This window comes from Balaenoptera acutorostrata, chromosome 12 (genome assembly GCF_949987535.1).
Source record: "Balaenoptera acutorostrata chromosome 12, mBalAcu1.1, whole genome shotgun sequence".
Taxonomy (NCBI): Eukaryota; Metazoa; Chordata; class Mammalia; order Artiodactyla; family Balaenopteridae; genus Balaenoptera; species Balaenoptera acutorostrata.
In genome coordinates this window covers 40,462,949-40,482,861 of record NC_080075.1, presented here as the reverse complement: position 1 = coordinate 40,482,861, position 19,913 = coordinate 40,462,949, and the positions used below count along the sequence as shown (strand labels likewise).

The window sequence follows — 19,913 nt, the reverse complement described above, 5'->3', positions numbered from 1 at the left end:
GCCTCTCACTATCGCGGCCCCTCCCGTTGCGGGGCACAGGCTCCAGACGCGCAGGCTCAGCAGTTGTGGCTCACGGGCCCAGCCGCTCCGTGGCATGTGGGATCCTCCCAGACCAGGGCTCGAACCCGTGTCCCCTGCATTAGCAGGCAGACTCTCAACCACTGTGCCACCAGGGAAGCCCCATTCATTATCTTTATAGAGTAAAGTTCATGCATTGATTCAGAAATTACTAAGCACCTGCTATGTGCTGGGAATTGTATTAAACTCCAATATAATTCTCAAAACTGTAGTATGTATAAGAATCATATTGGGAGCTTGTTAAATCTCCTCAAGTGAGATCCAGGACTGTATTTTATCAAATATCCCAGGTGTTAACTGCTGAAGGTGGTCTCAGACCACACTCTGAGGAACACAGCCCAAGAGATAACTGATTAACCAGACTAAACACCTGCCTTGAAGAAGCTCACAGTCTGGTGGAGACAAACAAGGAAGCAGAACTAATGATTGGTACCATATGGGGCCAGGTGCTGGGAATTCTAACTCTGGCTGAGAAACTAAGGAGACTTTTCAGAATACTTAATTCCTTAATTTGGTGGGTCTCAGTGTGGTGGTTGGTGGAGTGTGGGGCATTTTTGCCCCTTGGGGAACATTTGGCAATGTCTGGAGACACTCTTGATTGTCATGCTTTGGTGGGAGAGAGGTAGAATGTGCTCTTGGCATCTAGTGGATAGAGGCTAAGGATGCTGCTCTACACCATTCAATGCATAGGAAAGCCTCCCCTCGCCAAACAAACGGGAAAAAAGAAACCCAAAGAATTATTTGGTCCAAAGTGCCAATAGTTCTGCTGTTGAGAAACCCTGCCTTAGCTTAATTATGTTTTCCTTTGTCCCCTCTCCCCATATACATATAACTTTAAAAATTATGAAAGTATTAAATAGAGTAAATGATGTTAAGTATAAATAGGTGATTATTGTAAAAGAGTCAAACAATAAACGTATAAAGTAAAAAAAAAAAAAGGAAAGTTTGGGACTTCCCTGGCGGTCCAGTGGTTAGGGCTTCACGCTTTCACTGCCGAAGGCCTGTGAAAGTCCAGGTTCGGTCCCTGGTCGGGGAACTAAGATCCCACAAGCCGTGCAGCACAGCCCCCCCCCCACCACCAAAAAAAAAGTTCTCTCATAATGATTGTTCTGGACATATTTTTCATGAATTTATATAAACATACATATATTTTGAGGTTGTTAGGTTTCTGTTTTGTTCTTAAATGGGATCATACTTTACACATTGTTTTATGACTTGCTTTTATCACTTAACAGTGTGCAGTTTCTACACAGTTTTTCATAGGACAGATGGATGGCTTAACCATTCTTCTGCTGATGGATGTTAAGGTAGTTTCCAGTATACTTGATGGTGTTATAAATAGCACTTCATTGAGAATTTAGGCACATGTACATGATAGATTCCCAGAAACAGAACTGTGCAGTCAGAGGGGACATTTATTTTATTTTCATAGTTTTAATGCTAAAGGAATATCCTCATAATAGGCTGTAACTGTTTATATTCCTACCAACAGTGATTGAAATGGATTTTCCACACCCTCAGCAACACTGGATATTACTAGACATTAATTTTGTCACTCTAATGTGTGAAAATACTATCTCTTTATCATTCTAATTTGTGTTTCCCTGATAACTAGAGAAGTCGAGTATCTTGTTATATGTTTAATGGCCACTTATGTTTTTCTGTGGCTTGCCCAAGGATACCCATTGCCAATTTTCAATTGAAATGATTATGTTTTCTTACTCATTTGTAGACCTTTATGTATTCTATACATTATTTTTTATATATCTTGCAGATATTTTCTCCCTACCTATCACTTTTTTTTAATTCCAAAAGGTGTCTTTCACCACATAGAAACATACTATTTATATGTTCAAATTTGTGTCTTTTCTTTTATGCAGTACAGTGTAGTGGTTAAGTGTACAAATTGCAGAGCCAGGTCACCTGTTTTCATATTTCAGCTCTTCTGCTTACTAGCTCTGTAATCTTGGGCAAGTTACTTCATCTTTTTGTGCCTCAGTTTCTGTCTTTAAAACGAACTAGTAATAGTATTTACCTCAGGATTGTTGTGAGAAACAAATGAGATATTACAGTAAAGCACTGTCACGAAGTAAATACTCTATAAAAAATAACTTCCATTGTCATTTCTGCTAGTTTTGTGCCTTATTTGAGAAGGTCTTCTGTGCCTCAGAATTATAAAGCTATGTCACCACAGAAAAATTGAACAGCATATACAATTGGCAGAATATTATCAGAGCATGAAGTGCAGTTGGGGGTGGGACAGTTGATTTTTCTTCATATAGAATCAGAGACAATTTCTCAACGAGCTTCGCTATGTTAAAGAGTTTTACCTTTATCCTGGAAGCAGAGAAAAACCTTGCCAAATTATATGCATGAAATAGTTGTGTAAAGATTCCCACTTTTCTTAAACCATTATGGAAGGAGAAGTTATACAGTGAATAGTATTGGTACTATTTAGGAGGAGGAAAAATTAGCTCCTTACCTCAGTGCAAAAGGAATTCCAGGTGGATTTTATTGAAGACAATAAAAGAATCGAAACTAAAAGAGAATAAAAGTGAATATTTGTTGAATCAATGGATAAAGAACTTTCTAAGCTTCTAAGCAGTGGGAAAGAAATCACTGAGGAAAATGTACATAGATTTGTCTACATAAAAATCAAAACTAATATATATTTTAAAATCATATTAAGACTTATTGTTGGCTAAGGTCTACCAGTCGATGGGAGTATAATTTGGTATAACTTCTAGAGGACAAATGGCAGCCATATAAAGTTTTTAAATGTGCATACTTTTGATCCAGTTATTCAACCAACAGAAATTTATCTTAGTGAAATATTTAAGTATGAATGTAAAGAATTAACTAAGAATTTTCACCTGGTTATTGCTTATAACATGAAAAATTAGAAGCAATCTCAGTGTCCAAAAATATGAGATTAAATTATAATGTCCATAGAATGGAATATTTGTAGCCATTGTAAATAACATCATGTCAAAATATTTATTGATGTAGAAGTATATTCATCATATTTTAATGAAAAGAGTAGTTTATAAAAGAATATGTACAGTGTATGATCTGATTTTTCTTAAAAATGAATACACAAATAAACTAGAAAAACAAATAACAGTATAAAAATACTTAGCTCTAGTGCTGGGATTATGTATCATTTTCATGTGCTTTTTTTACTTCTCTGTGTTTTGTTATTATTTTTTACAGTGAACCTGCATTATTTGTGTACTAAGGAAAATATAAGGTTTCTAAATCATGAGATTAAAAGGCAAAGCAGGAAGATATTAAATATATTAGCAACAGAAGTGGCAGACAAAAGGCTAATATTTTCAATATTTAAAGAGCTCTAGAAATATTTTTTTATAAGGGCATGACTAGTTTTACAAAAGAGAAAGTATAGATGGCTAATAAACACAGAAATATATTCAAGGTCATGAGTTATCAAAGAAATGCAAATTAAATCAGTGAGATACAAGTTTTCTCTTAACAGTTTAGCAAAGATTTAAAAATATGTAATAGTGCTGTTGTGGGTGTGGTGAATGAGACAAGCGCTGTTATACATGGTAGGTTAGAACTTGGTGTGATTTCTTTGTAAAGCATTCAATTACTTTACTCAGAAATTCCATTTCTACAAATCAGTCCTAAGAAACAGTCAGAAATGCCAGAAATATTTTGGGCATAAAAATGTTCATTGCAGCATCATTTCTTAGTGACATATGTGAAGTGACTTAAATGTTAATGGGGACAGTTATGTACATTTGTGGTGTAACCATAGTTCAGAATATACGTGCAACTTCTAAAATTTAGGTTTACAAATTTATAATGTTAACTTTAAAAGACATAAGATTTTACAAGCAGTATCATCTCAACTATTTAAAAATAACTAGAGAAAATATGTCAAAATATTAGCAGTGGTTTCAGTTAGTTGGTAAAGTTTTGAGTGATTCTTTTTTTGTACTACTCTCTGTGTTTATAATTTTCTGTTATGAATTTTCTCATAACGAGAAAAAAAGGTATAGCATTAAAACAAGTGGTCAGCCTTAAAGAATTATGGGAGATGAAACCTAGCTGTGTATGAGACTAGAGAAATCCCAAGGCTATGGCAGTGGTCTGTTCATAGACGTTGATGCTTGAATTTAGGAAAGAGTGGCATTGGAGATGGAAAGAAAGGGTCCAGATTCTGGAAAGATTTAGCAGTTAGAGACAACTTGGTTTGGTGAGTCCTGAGAGTGGGAGGCTTGATGAATGGCGATACAATTCACTGAGATGAGAACTCAGGGAAGAAACAGCCGAAGGGATGGAGAGGAGTTCAGTTTGGCTATGTTGTGTTTGTGATGTGGGTGAAAATAGACAGTGGGCACTTGAGTGCTTAGGTCTGGAACCCAGGAGTAGGTCGGTCAGTTATGAAGATTTGGGAGTTATTATCAGTACAAACATTCAAGTCCTGGCCATGAATAACATAATCCTTGAGTACCAGGTCTTTAAACTAACAAATGATTCTAACTCCCTTAGAACACCTACTGAAAACTTATTTTAAAATATGGTAGTGTAGTTTCTGTTTAAGGTTAAAAAACTACATGCAAGAATATGAGTAAACTTTTAGTGGCTTTCTTTAGGATTACAGGGTTGATATAATCTGCTGTTTGGCAATTTTATAGTAGACTTAATTTAAGGTCTCTTTTATATATATATTTTTTTTTTTTTTTTTTTAATTTGGACAGTCTGCAACTTATGTAGATATTTGACTTAAATACTTTAACTTGTATTTTTATGTATATCTGGAGTTTCCCTCTATTTGAGAAGGTTGAGGGTTTTTTATTTGGATATTTTTAGAGGGATTTTAGATTTTATTCTAAAATCAATATAATAATTTTTATAAATGTTTTTAAATATATATCTAAACTGATTTTCAATGTTGATTCTTTCAATTTACATTTGTGCTACCAAACTCTCTTCCATCCAACCATCTAAGTTGGTTATTTTAGCTGACATGGTTTCTAATTAAGTCTTTGTGGTTGAGAGAGCTCCTTATGGCATGTCTGCTTTAGCATTTAATTGCTCCATGGACTCCAAATTAAATTCTGTAGTATCCCATTTTGGTCTGCTGATGAAGCAAAGATCTTTTCAGCATGGCCCAAGAAATGCAGTGCTTGTGACAGCTCAGAGGACTTAGCATCACAATTTTGAAAAAGTTAGGACAGTTTGACTTCTAGATTGACTTTTTATCATTTTAAAATAAAATTTAAAATGTTATCACAGAGTTAAATGAGAGAATGTTAGACACCAAATAGGCTCTCAACAAGTATTTGTAGAATAAAGCCAAATTGCTGACCTTGATATTGTAGTGCACCAAATTATTTTGTTTTAGAAAGAACAAAGTCTTGGGAGTTTTTAGGTTGAATTTAAATGAAAAGTATCAGGAAACAAATGTGATAACTGTCAGAGAAGATATAAAGTGTTTTTGCACTGGGGTGACAGCTTAGATTAAGAAACTTCGAAGGTCTCATCTAGTTCCACGTTATCTCATTTGACAGTTTTGGTTCTTGAGTCAGTAGAGAAACTGAATGTTTACACAAATACTTGGGTGTGTTAGTTCTTTACTAAGAAATAATTCACATAGTCATAAGACAGAGGGCAAGATCTAATAACTGACTTTTAAGCATTAGTCTGATCACATGTCTTTAGAATGCTGTTTCGAATTCTAGCTACCTGTCACTTCATTTCTTGGTTTTCTGATTCAGTAGTACAGAATCAGAACAGAATTTAGAGTTCTGATAGACAAGAATGAACAGAATCAGGCATTAGACTGTGAGATTCTAGAAAGGTATGTGCCGCAAGCATTGATTTACCATCAAGTACTTACTGCTTGCTTACGGTGATGCTGAGACATAGCATCTACACAGGCAAAACAATAGGAGAGTGGCATGATTGCATCGATGATCACAGGTTCACATCTAGAGAATTCCAACAAAATAAATTCTTAAACAATCCTAATAAGTCATTAAGAATTACTAAATTGAAGAGCTTAGGTCAATGTGAGACAAGTGAACCTGGTTGTGATGGTTATTTCTTTATCAAAATGCTCAGTTCTGTTCTTGTAAAATTCAAATAAAGAATTCTGCTTATGGCAATGTGACAGACTAGATAGCATGAATAACACCCCTTTTGGAAAACAGCTAAAAAGTCAGGTAAAATATGACCAAGTGATATTTATAAATGCACTCTTGAAGTGACCCGGATAGAGAGACCCAAAGAAGTCTTTTTTTAAAAGTTCAAAGCAGGATGTCTAGAAGCTAAGCATTCATAGTAGCTTTCCCACTGAGGGTTTCTACTAAACCCATGACTTACTACTTTTATCACTGCATGAAGATGCAGAAAAAGTCTGGTATCTCCCATTCCCCCAAGACGGAATGTCTAATAAGATCCTCTTGTTGCACAAAATTGACATCCCAGAGCTATACCATCAGTGTAAGGATGAAGAAGAAATGAACTCACTGCACGGAAGACAACAACAAGGAAAATTGCCTCTTCTATCCTTAGCATTAAGGGGTAGAAGCAATATCATCCTTGAAAATTTATAGCCAAGATCTAGCCCTTACATGTGTTTCACTAAATATATTCTTGATGTTATAATAAAATTATTATTAAGTTTTGTCCCTTGAGTACTAGTTTTTTTAATATTCTTTGTGAGAAAAATAAGAAGTATGCATAGAGCAGTTATACTGCATTGCAAAGGACAAAGTTATTCAAGAAAAAGCACTTGTGTGATTGAGTTGTAAACTAAACTAAGCACATTTTTATCCTGGAACACCATTTTTACTTGAAAAAACAGCTAAGAGTTAAACTTGTTATTCACACTTGGATATTTATTTGGTGAAGGTTTTCTTGAAACTGAACACAGTGAGCCTGCTGCTTAAAGGTTAAGTGACTGAAATTGTTCATTGCCAATGATAAAATTCAAGCTTTCAAGTGAAAATTAGAATTGTGAAAAACTTACACTCACCACGTTAAGTTTGATAGTTTCCCAATGCATAAAGATATATGTGATGGAAAAGGTGGTGATAAAAGCAAATGTAGTTATTTTGGTATTGTATAATGAAATGTGTCAACATTTATAATATGTGTAACTCAGAGAATTAGCATTTTCCAAATGACCAAAGTGTATGATGTTACAAAATCATGCATGAGTAAAAAAAATCATTCAACGTACATGATAGAGCACTGGATTTTAATTTAACAGAGTTTGAAAAGTTTATTGATATGATTTCAGATTCCACATTACTATTAGCCTTTAAGAAACTACCACTGTGGGGTTTTTCTGTAGTATCAAAGAAGACCCTGAATTATCAGCGAAAGTCATTAAAATACTCCTATCTTTTCCAACTACATATCTGTATGAGACTGGATTTTCTTCAAATACTTTAACGAAAACAACATATCTCACAGATTGAATATGAGAGTAGATATGAGAATCCAGCTTTCTGCTAACTGTACATTAGATTTTAGAGACATTAACACATTAAGACATTTGTAAACATGTAAAACAGTGACAATCCTCTCATTAAATTGTTTTGTATAGAGAGTATACAGAAAGCAACAGGCCCAGATGGGATCACTGATGAATTCTATAGAACAGTTAAGGGAGAAATTATTATTACCAATTTTCTACAGTCTCTTTCAGAGGGAAGGATGTTACAAGAAAAGAAAACTACATACCAATAGCTCTTATAAACATAGGTGCAAAAATCTTCAACAAAGTATTAGCAAATTGAACCCAACAAAGTATGAAAAGAATTATACACCACCACCAAGTAGTTTTATCCCAGGTATGCAAACCTGGTTCAGTATTTGAAAATCAGTTGATGTAATTCATCACATCAGGAGATTAAAAAAGAAAAATCATATAAATATATCAATAGATGCAGAAAAAGCACTTGACATAATCCATCAGCCATTTATGATTAAAAACTCTTCAGCCGGGCTTCCCTGGTGGCGCAGTGGTTGAGAATCTGCCTGCCAATGCAGGGGACACGGGTTCAAGCCCTGGTCTGGGAAGATCCCACATGCCACAGAGCAACTAGGTCCGTGGGCCACAATTACTGAGCCTGCGCGTCTGGAGCCTGTGCTCCGCAACAAGAGAGGCCGCGATAATGAGAGGCCCGCGCACCGCGATGAAGAGTGGCCCCCACTTGCCGCAACTAGAGAAAGCCCTCACACAGAAACGAAGACCCAACACAGCCATAAATATATAAATAAATAAATAAAAATTAAAAAAAAAAAGCTTTGACAGGATCAAGGAGAGCCACTAGTAAAATAACAGAACTCTGATATCATTTATATGTGGAATCTAAAAAAATGAGACAAGAGAACTTATTTACAAAAAAAAAAAAAGAAAAAGAAAAACTCTTCAGCCAACTAGAAATAGAGGGGAACTTCTTAAACTAAATAAAGAATATCTACAAAAGCCCTATAGCTAACATTATACTTGATGGTGAGAAACTCAAAGCTTTCCTGCTAAGGTGAGGTACAAGGCAAGGATGACCCCTTTCACCGCTTGTTTCCAACATCATACTGGAAGTCCTTGCTGATGCAATAAGAGAAGAAAAGGAAATTAAAAGTATACAGATTGAGAAGGAAGATATAAAACTGTCTTTGTTCACAGAATACATGATTATCTATGTAGGAAATCTGAAAGAATCAACAAAAAACCTCCTAGAACTAATGAGTCATTATAGCAGGGTTGCAGGATACCAGGTTTATATACAAAAGTCATTTGCTTTCCTATATACCAACAATGAACAAGAGGAATTTGAAATTAAAAGCATAATTCCATTTATATTATCACCCCCCAAAATGAAATACTTAGCTATAAATCTAACAAAATATGTACAAGACCTATATGAGGAATACTACAAAACACTGATGAACAGAATCAAAGAACTAAACAAATTGAGAGGTATTCCATGTTCATGAATAGAAAGACTCAATATTGTCAAGATGTCACTTCTTTCCAACTTGATCTATATATTCAGTGTGATCCCAGTGAAAATCTCAGCAAGTTATATTATGGATATCAACAAACTGATTCTAAAGTTTATATGGAGAGGCAAAGACCCCGAATACCCAACACGGTAGTAAAAGAGAAGAACAATGTTGGAGGACCAACACTACCTAAATTCAAGGCTTAAAACAAAGCTATAGTAATCAAGACAGTATGGTATTGGCAAAAGAATAGACAAATAATGTAACAGAATCCAGAGCTCAGAAAGAGGCCCTCATAAATATAGTCAACTGGTCTTTGACAAAGGGGCAACACAATGGAGCAAAGGTAGTCTTTTCAACAAATGGTGCTGGAGCAACTGGACATCCACTTGCACAAAGATGAATCTAGACAGAGACTTTACACCCTCCACACAAATTAACTCAAAGTGGATTATAGACCTAAATGTAAAATGCAAAACTGTAAAACTCTGAGAAGATAACACAGGATAAAACCTAGATGACCTTGGGTAGGATGATGCCTTTTTAGATACCACACCAAAGGTATGATCCATGAAAAAATAATGGGTAAGTTCGACTCCATCAAAATTGAAAGCTTTTGTTTTGCTAAAGAATGAGAAGACAAACCACAGACAGGGAGAAAGTATTTGCAAAAGACACATCTGATAAAGGACTGTTATCCAAAATATACAAAGAAACAAATAAGAAAACAACTCAATTTAAAAAATGGGGCAAAAACCTTAAGAGGCACCTCACCAAAGAAGATATACAGGTGACAAGTAGGCATATGAAAAAAAAGCTCCACATCATATGTCATTAGGGAAATGCAAATTAAAACAACAAGATACCACCACACACCTCTTAGAATGGCCAAAATCTGTCACACTGACAACACCCAATGCTGGAGAGGATGTGGAGCAACAGGAACTCTCATGCATTGCTGGTGGGCATGCAAAATGGTACAGCCACTTTGGGACAGTTTGGCACTTTCTTACAAAATGAAACATACTCTTACCATATGATCCAGCATCTCACTCCTTGATATTTACCCAAAAGAAATGAAAACCATTGTCCACACAAAAACCTGCACATGGATGTTTATAGCAGCTTTATTCGTAATTGCCAAAACTTGGAAGCAACCAAGATGTTCTTCAGTAGATGAATGGATAAACTGTGGTACATACAGACAATAGAATATTATTCAGTGTTAAAAAGAAAAGCCATGGAGGAGCCTTAAATGCATATTACTGAATGAAAGAAGCCAATCTGAAAAGGCTATATACTGTATGATTCCAACTAATTGATATTCTGGAAAAGGCAAAACTATGGAGACAGTAAAAAGATCAGTGGTTGCCAGTGGTGGGGTGTGGAGGAGATGAATAGGCAGAACACAGAGGATGATTAGGGCAGTGAAATACCCTATATATCATAATGATGGGTATATGTCATTAAAAATCTGTCCAAACCAATAGAATGTACAGCCCACAAGTGAACCCTAAAGTAAACTATGGACTTTGGGTGATTATGATATGTCAGTGTAGGTTTATCTGTGGTAAACAGCGTACCATTCTGGTGAGTGATATTGATAATGGGGTAGGCTGTGCATGTGTGGGAGCAGGAGATCTATGGGAAATCTCTTTACCTCCCTCTCAGTTTTGTTGCACACCTCAAACTGCTCTAAAACTATAGTCTTAAAAAAGAAAGTATATATATTCTTCATAAAAATATGTTAACGTATGAGTTTATTAGTTATGTTTGAATGAACGAAATATTTTCTAAATTTCTGATATTTTTTAATACGGCAAATATTGACAGGCATAACCCACATAAACAAAAGCTCTTTGTTGTTCTCAATTAAAGCATGTAAAAGGGTCTTGAGATAAAAACATTTGAGAACCGTTCATCTAAACTCTCCAGTAAAAGACAGATTATCAGACTGGATTCAAAAATTTTCTGGATACATGCTATTTACAAGAGACAATCCTAAAATAAAAGGTTATATCAGAAAGAGCAAGAGGAGCCTGTGATGAAGTCTGTGAGCAGCTTCTCAATTCTTTCACTTATTTATTTTTTGATTTGTGTCCTTTAGAAAATGTCCCATAACCTCACATTTGAAATTTCTACTGCTCTGTTTGTCCTTATCACATAGGAAATACCATGATTTGGTGCGATAGGTGACTTTGCATAAAAATGATCCTGTTGTGAAAGTAGACAGCAGTGCATGCACACCAGTTAAATACTTTAAAGACCCATGAACAATTATGAAAACTGATCATGAGTCAGGCTATAAAGCTTGTCTTAATACATTTTGAAAGATTAACACTACAAAAATTACATTCTGTGACCCTAAATCAATTAAATAGTAATCATTACATAAAGATAAGTAGAAAAACTCCATAAAGAAGAAAAAAGTTTATAAACATCTTGTGAGTCAAAGAACTTGTAATGAAAGATTAGAAAATATTTAACTACAGAATAACAAAAATAATTCATACTAAAAATGTGAGACATATTTAAAGCAGTGCTTAGAGAAATATATAGTCTTAAATGCTTACATCAGGAAAGAAGAAATGCTCAGAATTCAGGAGTTAGAACAGAATATACCCAAGGAAAATAGGAGGAATAAAGAGCAGCAGAAACTACTGAAATAGAAATATACATTCACTCCAAAGAATCAAGAAAGCTAAAAGTCATTGATTTGGAATGCCCAATGAAAGAGACAATTTATAACAAGCATTATCTAGGAACAAAAGAGTGTGAGAAGGCACAAATAGTGCTGGGAATAAAGAAATGTACAAAATGATAGATTCTGCAGAGATTAAAATAGTAAAAAGATATTTTAAATAGTTTTATGTTACTAAATTTGAAATCTTGGCAGAATACTTATCTAAACTGATTTAGGGAGACATTGTACATCTACCTCTGTAATCATTAAAGAAATTATATCAGTAATTAGAAACCTTCCCCAAAAGGAAGCAGGCTCAGGTAACTTTGGATGTTTTTTGAATGTTTCCCAGGAATGTGGAGTTGCTTTAATTCTAGAAAATCTACTAATTTACCACATTAATCTGCCATAGATTCAAGGTTAAAAAAATCTTAAATTATCCCAAAAGGTAAAGCTTTGGTAGTTAAGGCGATATTGTCTTGTTGTGAGGTTAGAACAATTGGCTAGTGGTACCAAATTAGAAATCATTGACCTGTATATTGAGACCAGATTTTTGGTAGAGTGGGCATTGTAGATGGGGGAAAGGATGGATATATGTGGACTATTTAATAAATAGTGCTGTGATAATTATTTACCCATAATTTTTTAAAAAGTGAAATTGGATCCCTATATGAAAACATACACAGAAATTAATTCTAGATGGCAATACTCTTAAATATGAAAAGCAGAGGTATAAAAGTTTTGAAGGAGTGGGAGGAAAGCTTTATGACCTCAGGGTTGGGAAGATTTTCTCAAGCAAAATGCAAAACCACAAACCATAAAGGAAAATGTTGACTTTGAAATTGGGTTCATTCAGAAGATTCCACAAGGAATGAAAATACAAGCTAAAAACTGAAAGAAGATGTTTATAGCACATATAAGTGACAATGGATTCGGTACCAGAATGCATATGTAATTAGTAATCAAAAGATAAACAGCATGGTAGGAAAAAGTACAAAAGATTTCACAGAAGAGGAAACACATGACCAATAAACTATGAAAGGATAATCGATACATCAGTAATCAGGGGAATGCAATTAAGACTGTAATGAGGTAATATTTAATAATCTCAGATTGGCAAAAATGAAAAAGAAAATACCAAGTGTTGATAAATGTGGAACAATGGAAACACTTAGGGAATGTAAATTAATAAAGACACTTCGGATTACAATTTGACATTTTCTGGTAAAGCTGAACATGTACATATCCTATGACCCATTCTAGAAATATGTCCTAGGCAAATTCTTGCATGTGTGCACGAGGATATAGACATAAGAATATTGATAGCTTTGTTAATAATTCCATATAAATAAATAAAACTCAAGCAACCATGTTCATCAACAGTAAAATGGATAGGTAAACTGTAGAATATTCATATAATGGAATACTAGGAGCAGTGAAATTTAATGAATTACAGCTGTACACATCAACATAGATATCAAGAACTTAGTGATGAACATAAGAAACAAGTTACAAAAATGTTAGTGTTGTTTCATTATAAAAAGTTAAAAAGCATGCAGAACTAGACAGTATATTCTTTTTTCATTTTTTGTTGTGGTAAAATATACATAACATAAAATTTACTGTTTTAAATATTTTTAAGTGTGCAATTTGTGGCATTAACTACACTCACAGTATTGTATGACCTTTACCACTGTCTGTTTCTGGAACTTTTTCATCATCCCAAACACAAACTCTTTACCCACTAAATAATAACTCTTCATCTCCCCTCCTCTCATTGCCTGGTAATCTCTGTTCTACTTTCTGTCTCTATAAATGTACCTATTTCTCATATAAGTGGAATCATACAATATCTGTCCTTTTGTGTCTGGCTTATTTCACTTAGTAAAATGTCCTCAAGGTTCATTCATGATGTAGCGTGTGTCAGAATTTCATTCCTTTTAAGGCTGAATATTCCAATGTATGGATATACCACTTCTTGTTTATCCATTCATTAGTAATATACTCTTTAGGGATGCATACATAGGTAGTATTCCTTTTTTGAAAACGGGAAGGGAAGAAGTAACCCAAAATTCAGGGTCTAGTCACCTTTGGAGGAGGGAATGGGACGGATGCAATTTCAGAGGGAAAATGAAGATTTTAAGGTACTGGTATTGTTCTATTTCTTAAGCAAGATGGTCGGTACAGGATGTTCATTTTATTATTAAGTAGTACTTGTATATTTTATACTTTAGTATGTGTGATGTATTCCACAGTTAAAAAAAAAAACCTCAAATGATAATGCCATTAGTTTAATTTTCAGTGTGTTATAAAAAACCTGATAATTAAGGTATTAGTACATGACAGAAGTTTTTAGAACATTCTATGTAATAAAGCTCTGAAAAATCATAAAATCTAAGTAAGCTCCTTCTCTCCTTCCCCCAACCCCGTTTTCTTAATATGGGAGAAAGAGTTAAATTTCTAGCAGGTGGTTTATTTTATTTGATGTTTTAATAGGTAGAGAAAATCAGTCAAATATTTTAATAGGAAAGGCATTATATTAATTGTATTTATCTTGGGGTACATAATAAATGAAACATTATATAATGAACTATTCTGTAAGAAGACCCTAACTTGAATAATTTGGACAAGACATGTTCTCTCCAGATGTTCTGGTCCATAAATATTAATAATAAATACTGTTTATTAAATACCTACTATATGCTAAAAACTCTACTAGGTATTTTCATATGTTACTTCAAGAATTTATTTAGGACATATTTCTAGGATGGGAATTATTGCTGAGTCGTAAAGTATTCATCTGTTCAACTTTACGAGGTAATGTCAAATTGTTTTCCAAAATGGCTGTATCCATCAAAACTCTCTCCAGTAGTGTTAAGAGAGTTTGCCTTGTCCCTCATCCTTATTAACACTTGGTATTATCCAAATTTGAAAATACTTGCCAGTCTGAGAGTGTGAAACTGAGGCTTAGATGCGTGAAGAAATATGCCAAAGATTAGCTAGAGAATAAGTGCTGGTGTCACATTCTAATTCAGATTTGTCTGATTACAACTGTAATAAGGTGGATTTCAAAGAAATGGAAGTATATAGGCTAAGTCTTTTTTTATAACAGAGAATAGTTATGAAAAATGAGATTAAAATTTCTTTTATGCAGTAATTTCCTTAGGGGAAGTATTTCTGAAAGTGTGATTTTCGATTAACTGGATCAGAATCACCTGGTAGAAGGGGCGTGCTTATGGGAGGGGCAGGATGGGACTTGGGAGGAGGGGGGTACTTATTAGTTTTAGAAATGCAGCAGATTCTTGAGCCCATCTCTAGTTTTACTAGTTAAGGATCTCTAGGGGTGAGATCCAGGTATCTAAACTATCTAAAGCTTTCTTAGTTTTATTTTTGTTTTTTAATAAGCACTGAAGTTTAAGAACTTCTGCTTTAGGGATTTTGAAGTAATTCCCCAAATACTGCCAGGTTCACATACAAACAGAGGTATAAACATGGGCCCAGAGTCAGAAACTTAGTCTTAGACATATGTAAACATTCACTTCTTATTGACTTCTGTTATCTAACGTCCTTTCTCTAAAGGTTCCTCTTACTGTTTCTTTTATTTCTCTCCTCTTATCCAACCTTCATGTGAAATGAAATAGCATTAGGACGTTGACAACAGTATAATTCTCTAAACTCTCTCTGCCAGGCTGATCCCTGGTGTTTTAAGGAAGGACTAAAGTGTACGAAAAACATATAGCAGTGCAATCGTTATTTTATTCTTCTTTATAGAACTGATGATAACAATGATACCAATTTTGGGTGGGTAAATATATAGACTTGATGGTTATAAACAGTGAAGATTCATGGAGCTGGGGTTAGAGCCATGAAAGATCTTTATGTCTTTCTCGTTATTGTTCTTGTAAAAAATGCATTTTCTATGACTAGCTAATTTTAAAGAGGAAAACAATGACTGAGCTGGGTAAAGAATTACTAGAAACATCATTTTGGCCCCTTTTCCCATCAAGGATGCAGACTCTAAGTGAGATCCTATGTTAATATTAGAAATTGATGTTGTAGACTCAAAAGAGCTCTGTTCTGCTCACCTGCTCAGACCTTACAAGGGGCCATTTTCATTGTTGCTGAGCAAGTAATTGCTTAATTAAGTGGTACAGCTAATTCTATTGTGTTTAGAATTTAGTAGCTTTCATTTCCTTTTGTTTCAGAGATACCAATATACCAAATACTTTAAAATTCTCTGAGTTCAGCAGAAAACTTTTCTACGTAATTTTTACCTTAAAAATGAAATTGACAGAATGTTAATCATCAAAACTCTAGATTTTGCAGGAATCATCTTTAAACTAGGCTTTCAAAATTATGCTCATTTCCAAGTTATCTTAATTTTTAATAGTTTATTTGGTTATAAAATTAAATAATTACTCTTAAGGGATCAATGTCATATTTTGTGAAACAGATTTGTTTAACAAATCTGAAAATAATATGTAGCAATTTGTATGTCATGCTTTCAAAACAGAGGCTTTAAATCCTATATTTTATATAGTAGTTGTTAGCTATTCTAAAGGTACAATAAGAGATTATTGTTCATATCAGTGTAATAAATTGATACTCCCTGATCGTACTTTTTCATTTTGCACATTGTCAGAACCTTGGACCTTAATCTTATTCTTTGATTGACAGTAGCGACCAGGGAAAGAACACTTGTATTGTTTGGGATAGTCACATCTGTTCAACTTGATTCAGTTGAGGTTATTTGCATATTCTTAAGTATTTCTTCTGAGAGGGCTTAAATCCTTCTCAAGTGCTTGATGCGTTTTTGAAATTCATTCATAAAGTATCTACATGCACTAATAGTTCTGTATAATATTGCTATGCATAATCTGACAGATAAGACCACATTTTAAAACAAGGTATTCTTTAGGGATGCTACGTTACATTTTTACTTGTTCTGCTGGCAGAAATGTCATTTTTTTTGAAAAAGGCCATTTTAATATTTTGATTAAATTAGTATATCCTTATTTTAGGCAAGTTTGTCAATCATAGGACAAATAAGGATTTATTAAATAATAATTCAGAAGTTAATGGTAGTTTTTCCTGCCTGGGTTGGAAAATTGAGTAATTTTATAGGAAACCATTGTAGAGTTTGAATGGATATCTATTTGGTCTCCTCATTTTATAGGGAAGATTACCAAGGCTCAAGTTTACTGACTTACTCAAGGTCACACTGCTTGGAAATTAGGTTTTATTTTAGGTCTGAACTCTCAGACCAGCAAAGCCCAAGGATTGCTGGTATATGACTTTGGGTTTACATTATTTATAAATTACCCTATATCTAGGATTTCCCCCTACCATTAGAAGATATAGTCAGGGATTATGTCTTATTCATCTTCATATCTTTCCAGAATTGACACCATGTCTTATACATAGTTAATGCCCAGTCATTATTTTGCTGTTCTGTTTTCGTTATTTTCCTAGGCTATTATGCTATAAAGGATAATTTTGAAATGAGATAGCTTATTAATGGAATGTTAAACATCTTTGATAGCAAATAGGTTTCATTCTGTGTTCCATTTCTAGTGAATTGGCAAGAGCTGTGTGGAGAAGACTTGAGATCTGCTGGGGTCGATTAGCAATGTCCACCACAGGCATAGGATCAGAGAAACCAATTCTTTCTAACTTGATTTATGTGATCTTAGGGAAGGAAGAGAGAACTTTAGACTGGAGTGAGCAGAAAAGGCCCTGGGAAGAATTAAGTCTCAAAGTACAGGATAGAATTCAGAGACTGCAGAAAAAACGAGGTAGAATGCCACAGAGGCTGGGGTTCTATAAGAAACTGGAATTGTTCAGAAAGAAGAGATATCATTAGGGTACATTAAATATAATTAAAGTAAGGAAAACAATTGTTGAGTACTTTTGACACCTAGCCTTGTGCTAGATCCTCTTTTTACAGGAACCCTGGAGACTTTCTGTCCTAGTTTGCATTCCTTGCTTTTCCTTTCCTGAGATATTTAGGATTGTTCTAGTCTTCCCTTATTTCTCTGAGCCAGCTCTCTCCAAGTTTTTATCTGCCTTACTTACTTAAAGATATGAAAGTTGTGATATAACCTTATTACAATTTTTTTCAATATTATGTTATAGGAATTCATTGGAAAGGGAAGTCTCAACTGCTATTTAATCATATTATTAAAATAACATTCAAAAATATTTGGCTGTAAAGTAAATAACTCCAAATTACATAATGATTTTTTACCTTCCAGGAATCCCCTTCTGGTCGAAGGAAAGCTCTTGCTACCACCAGCATCAACATGAAACAGTATGCAAGCCCAATGCCAACTCAGACTGATGTCAAGTTAAAATTCAAGCCATTGTCTAAAAAAGTTGTATCTGCCACTCTTCAGTTTTCATTATCTTGCATTTTCCTTCGGGAAGGAAAAGCCACGTAAGTTTCTTTTATCAAATAAGCTGCTTTAGAGTATGTTTTAAAACACTGTAGGTAAATAGCTTTTGACTCAGTAAACTGTTAACAGTTGAGAATATCCTACTGCATACCAATCATTCCTGCCAATTCTTTGTTTCAGAGGCTGAATTAGATGTACTCCTTGTTATTTATAGTCTCTTTCAACTCTAGAGAATGATCAATAATATAAAAGTGACTATAGCAATTTTCAAAAATTTAAATTGTATATTATAGATTATCATAAGGGTCTGTTTTATATTTCAATGTCTTCAGTGTAAGTAGTTGTACTCTGAAGTCCACAGTTCAATTTGTAGAGCTGTTTGATGCAGCTGAGGCATGAGAGGAAGCCAAAATGAAAAGTTTAGGATAAGAGGAATGAAAGAATTAAAGGAACTTTTGCCAATGCATATTCTTTGGCTCAGCCTTCCAAAACTTGTATAGGAAGGTACAGTACAGTTACATAACCAGTTTGCTATGACCATTATCTTTTTCAAATATCACTTCTTAAGCACTGAATAGGCATTGCGCAAAGATAACTCCTACACCTGGTTCTAGTCTCCTAAAAGAGTAAAATTCTAACTGGTTAAAAAGAGGTAAACATACCTAGAACAGGAAAAAATTACTAACATTTATCTTAGTTGTTCCATACAGTCAAATCAATGGTAAGTGCAAGTTTTGGGTGTAATGAAAGGGTTAGCACCTACTTGGACTGGAAGATCAGTGAGAGGAGAAATGGAAATTCTGTGCCTAAGACTTAAAAGGTGATAGGAAGAAGGCAGCTGTGAACATTGCAGTCTAATCTGCATCACAGTTCTGAATGTGTTTGACCTAGTGGAATGTGGTTACTATAATTGGCCATGTCTACTTGACTGATTAGACTGGATTCTGTACGTCAGTCAAGAAGAGATGTTTGGCACTCATCTACAGGGCAACAAATGACTTGGTAGATAACAGTAAGCCTCTTCTCTAGAAAGTTGGCTTCTATGTGAGTGTGGTGGAGGGACAGTGCAGGATGGAAGCAATTAGTCTTTCATCTCAGGACTTTAAATTGTAGACTTAAATATTGAAAAGTTTAAAATAAAGACCTTACTCTGAAGTTCAAGCCAAAATGAAAGGAAAGGAAACACAGAAAGAAGAGAGAAAAAGTCAGAGATCTTTTGAAGGTGGACTCCTTTCCGCTGGGCAGAAGCAGTAAGTGATTTAGCACCATTCATTGGAATTTGGGTGAGAGGAAATTCAGTCAAACTAAATGTCTCAATTTGAGTGGAGAATGCTCTCAGAACACCCTAAACCACCTCTCTATCTCCTCATTCCTTGCCTACTCACCTTTCCCAAAGAAAAATGTTCAGGGTGAAAATAGAGGAGGTACAATTAAGCAAGTTAACATTTTAAGAACACTGTTATATATTGAAATTATACCCTGGTGGTGGGAAAGCAGTTTGTAAGGCATTCATATAAGGTAATACAACTGTTTTTGTCCATGCAGACTTTGTGCCACTAAATTTGTCTTAAAAGGGAGAAATGATTTTGTTAACTCTAAGCTTATATGAGATAAAATGCAAAGATTTTCAAAAACCAGTTTAGCCTGCAAAATCATACCATATTTAGAAGTGAATGTTAACAAGCATTACTTTACAAAGGAAACAGTGGTTTTGTTTTGTTTTGTTTTGTTTTGTCTTGTTTTTATTTTATTGTGGTAAAAACATGAGA

At 34.4% G+C, this 19,913-nt stretch overlaps 1 protein-coding gene across 11 annotated transcripts in view; it reads left to right on the top strand.

Annotated features, from left to right (window-relative positions):
• EHBP1 (EH domain binding protein 1) overlaps window positions 1-19,913 on the top strand; it is a 343,070-nt gene that overhangs the window by 116,550 nt on the left and 206,607 nt on the right. For all 11 annotated transcript variants that reach the window (XM_028168400.2, XM_028168401.2, XM_057558222.1 and 8 more), the window contains exon 6: window positions 18,004-18,185. In XM_028168400.2, the coding sequence (XP_028024201.1) occupies window positions 18,004-18,185 (182 nt within the window). The remainder of the gene's footprint in view (window positions 1-18,003; window positions 18,186-19,913) is intronic.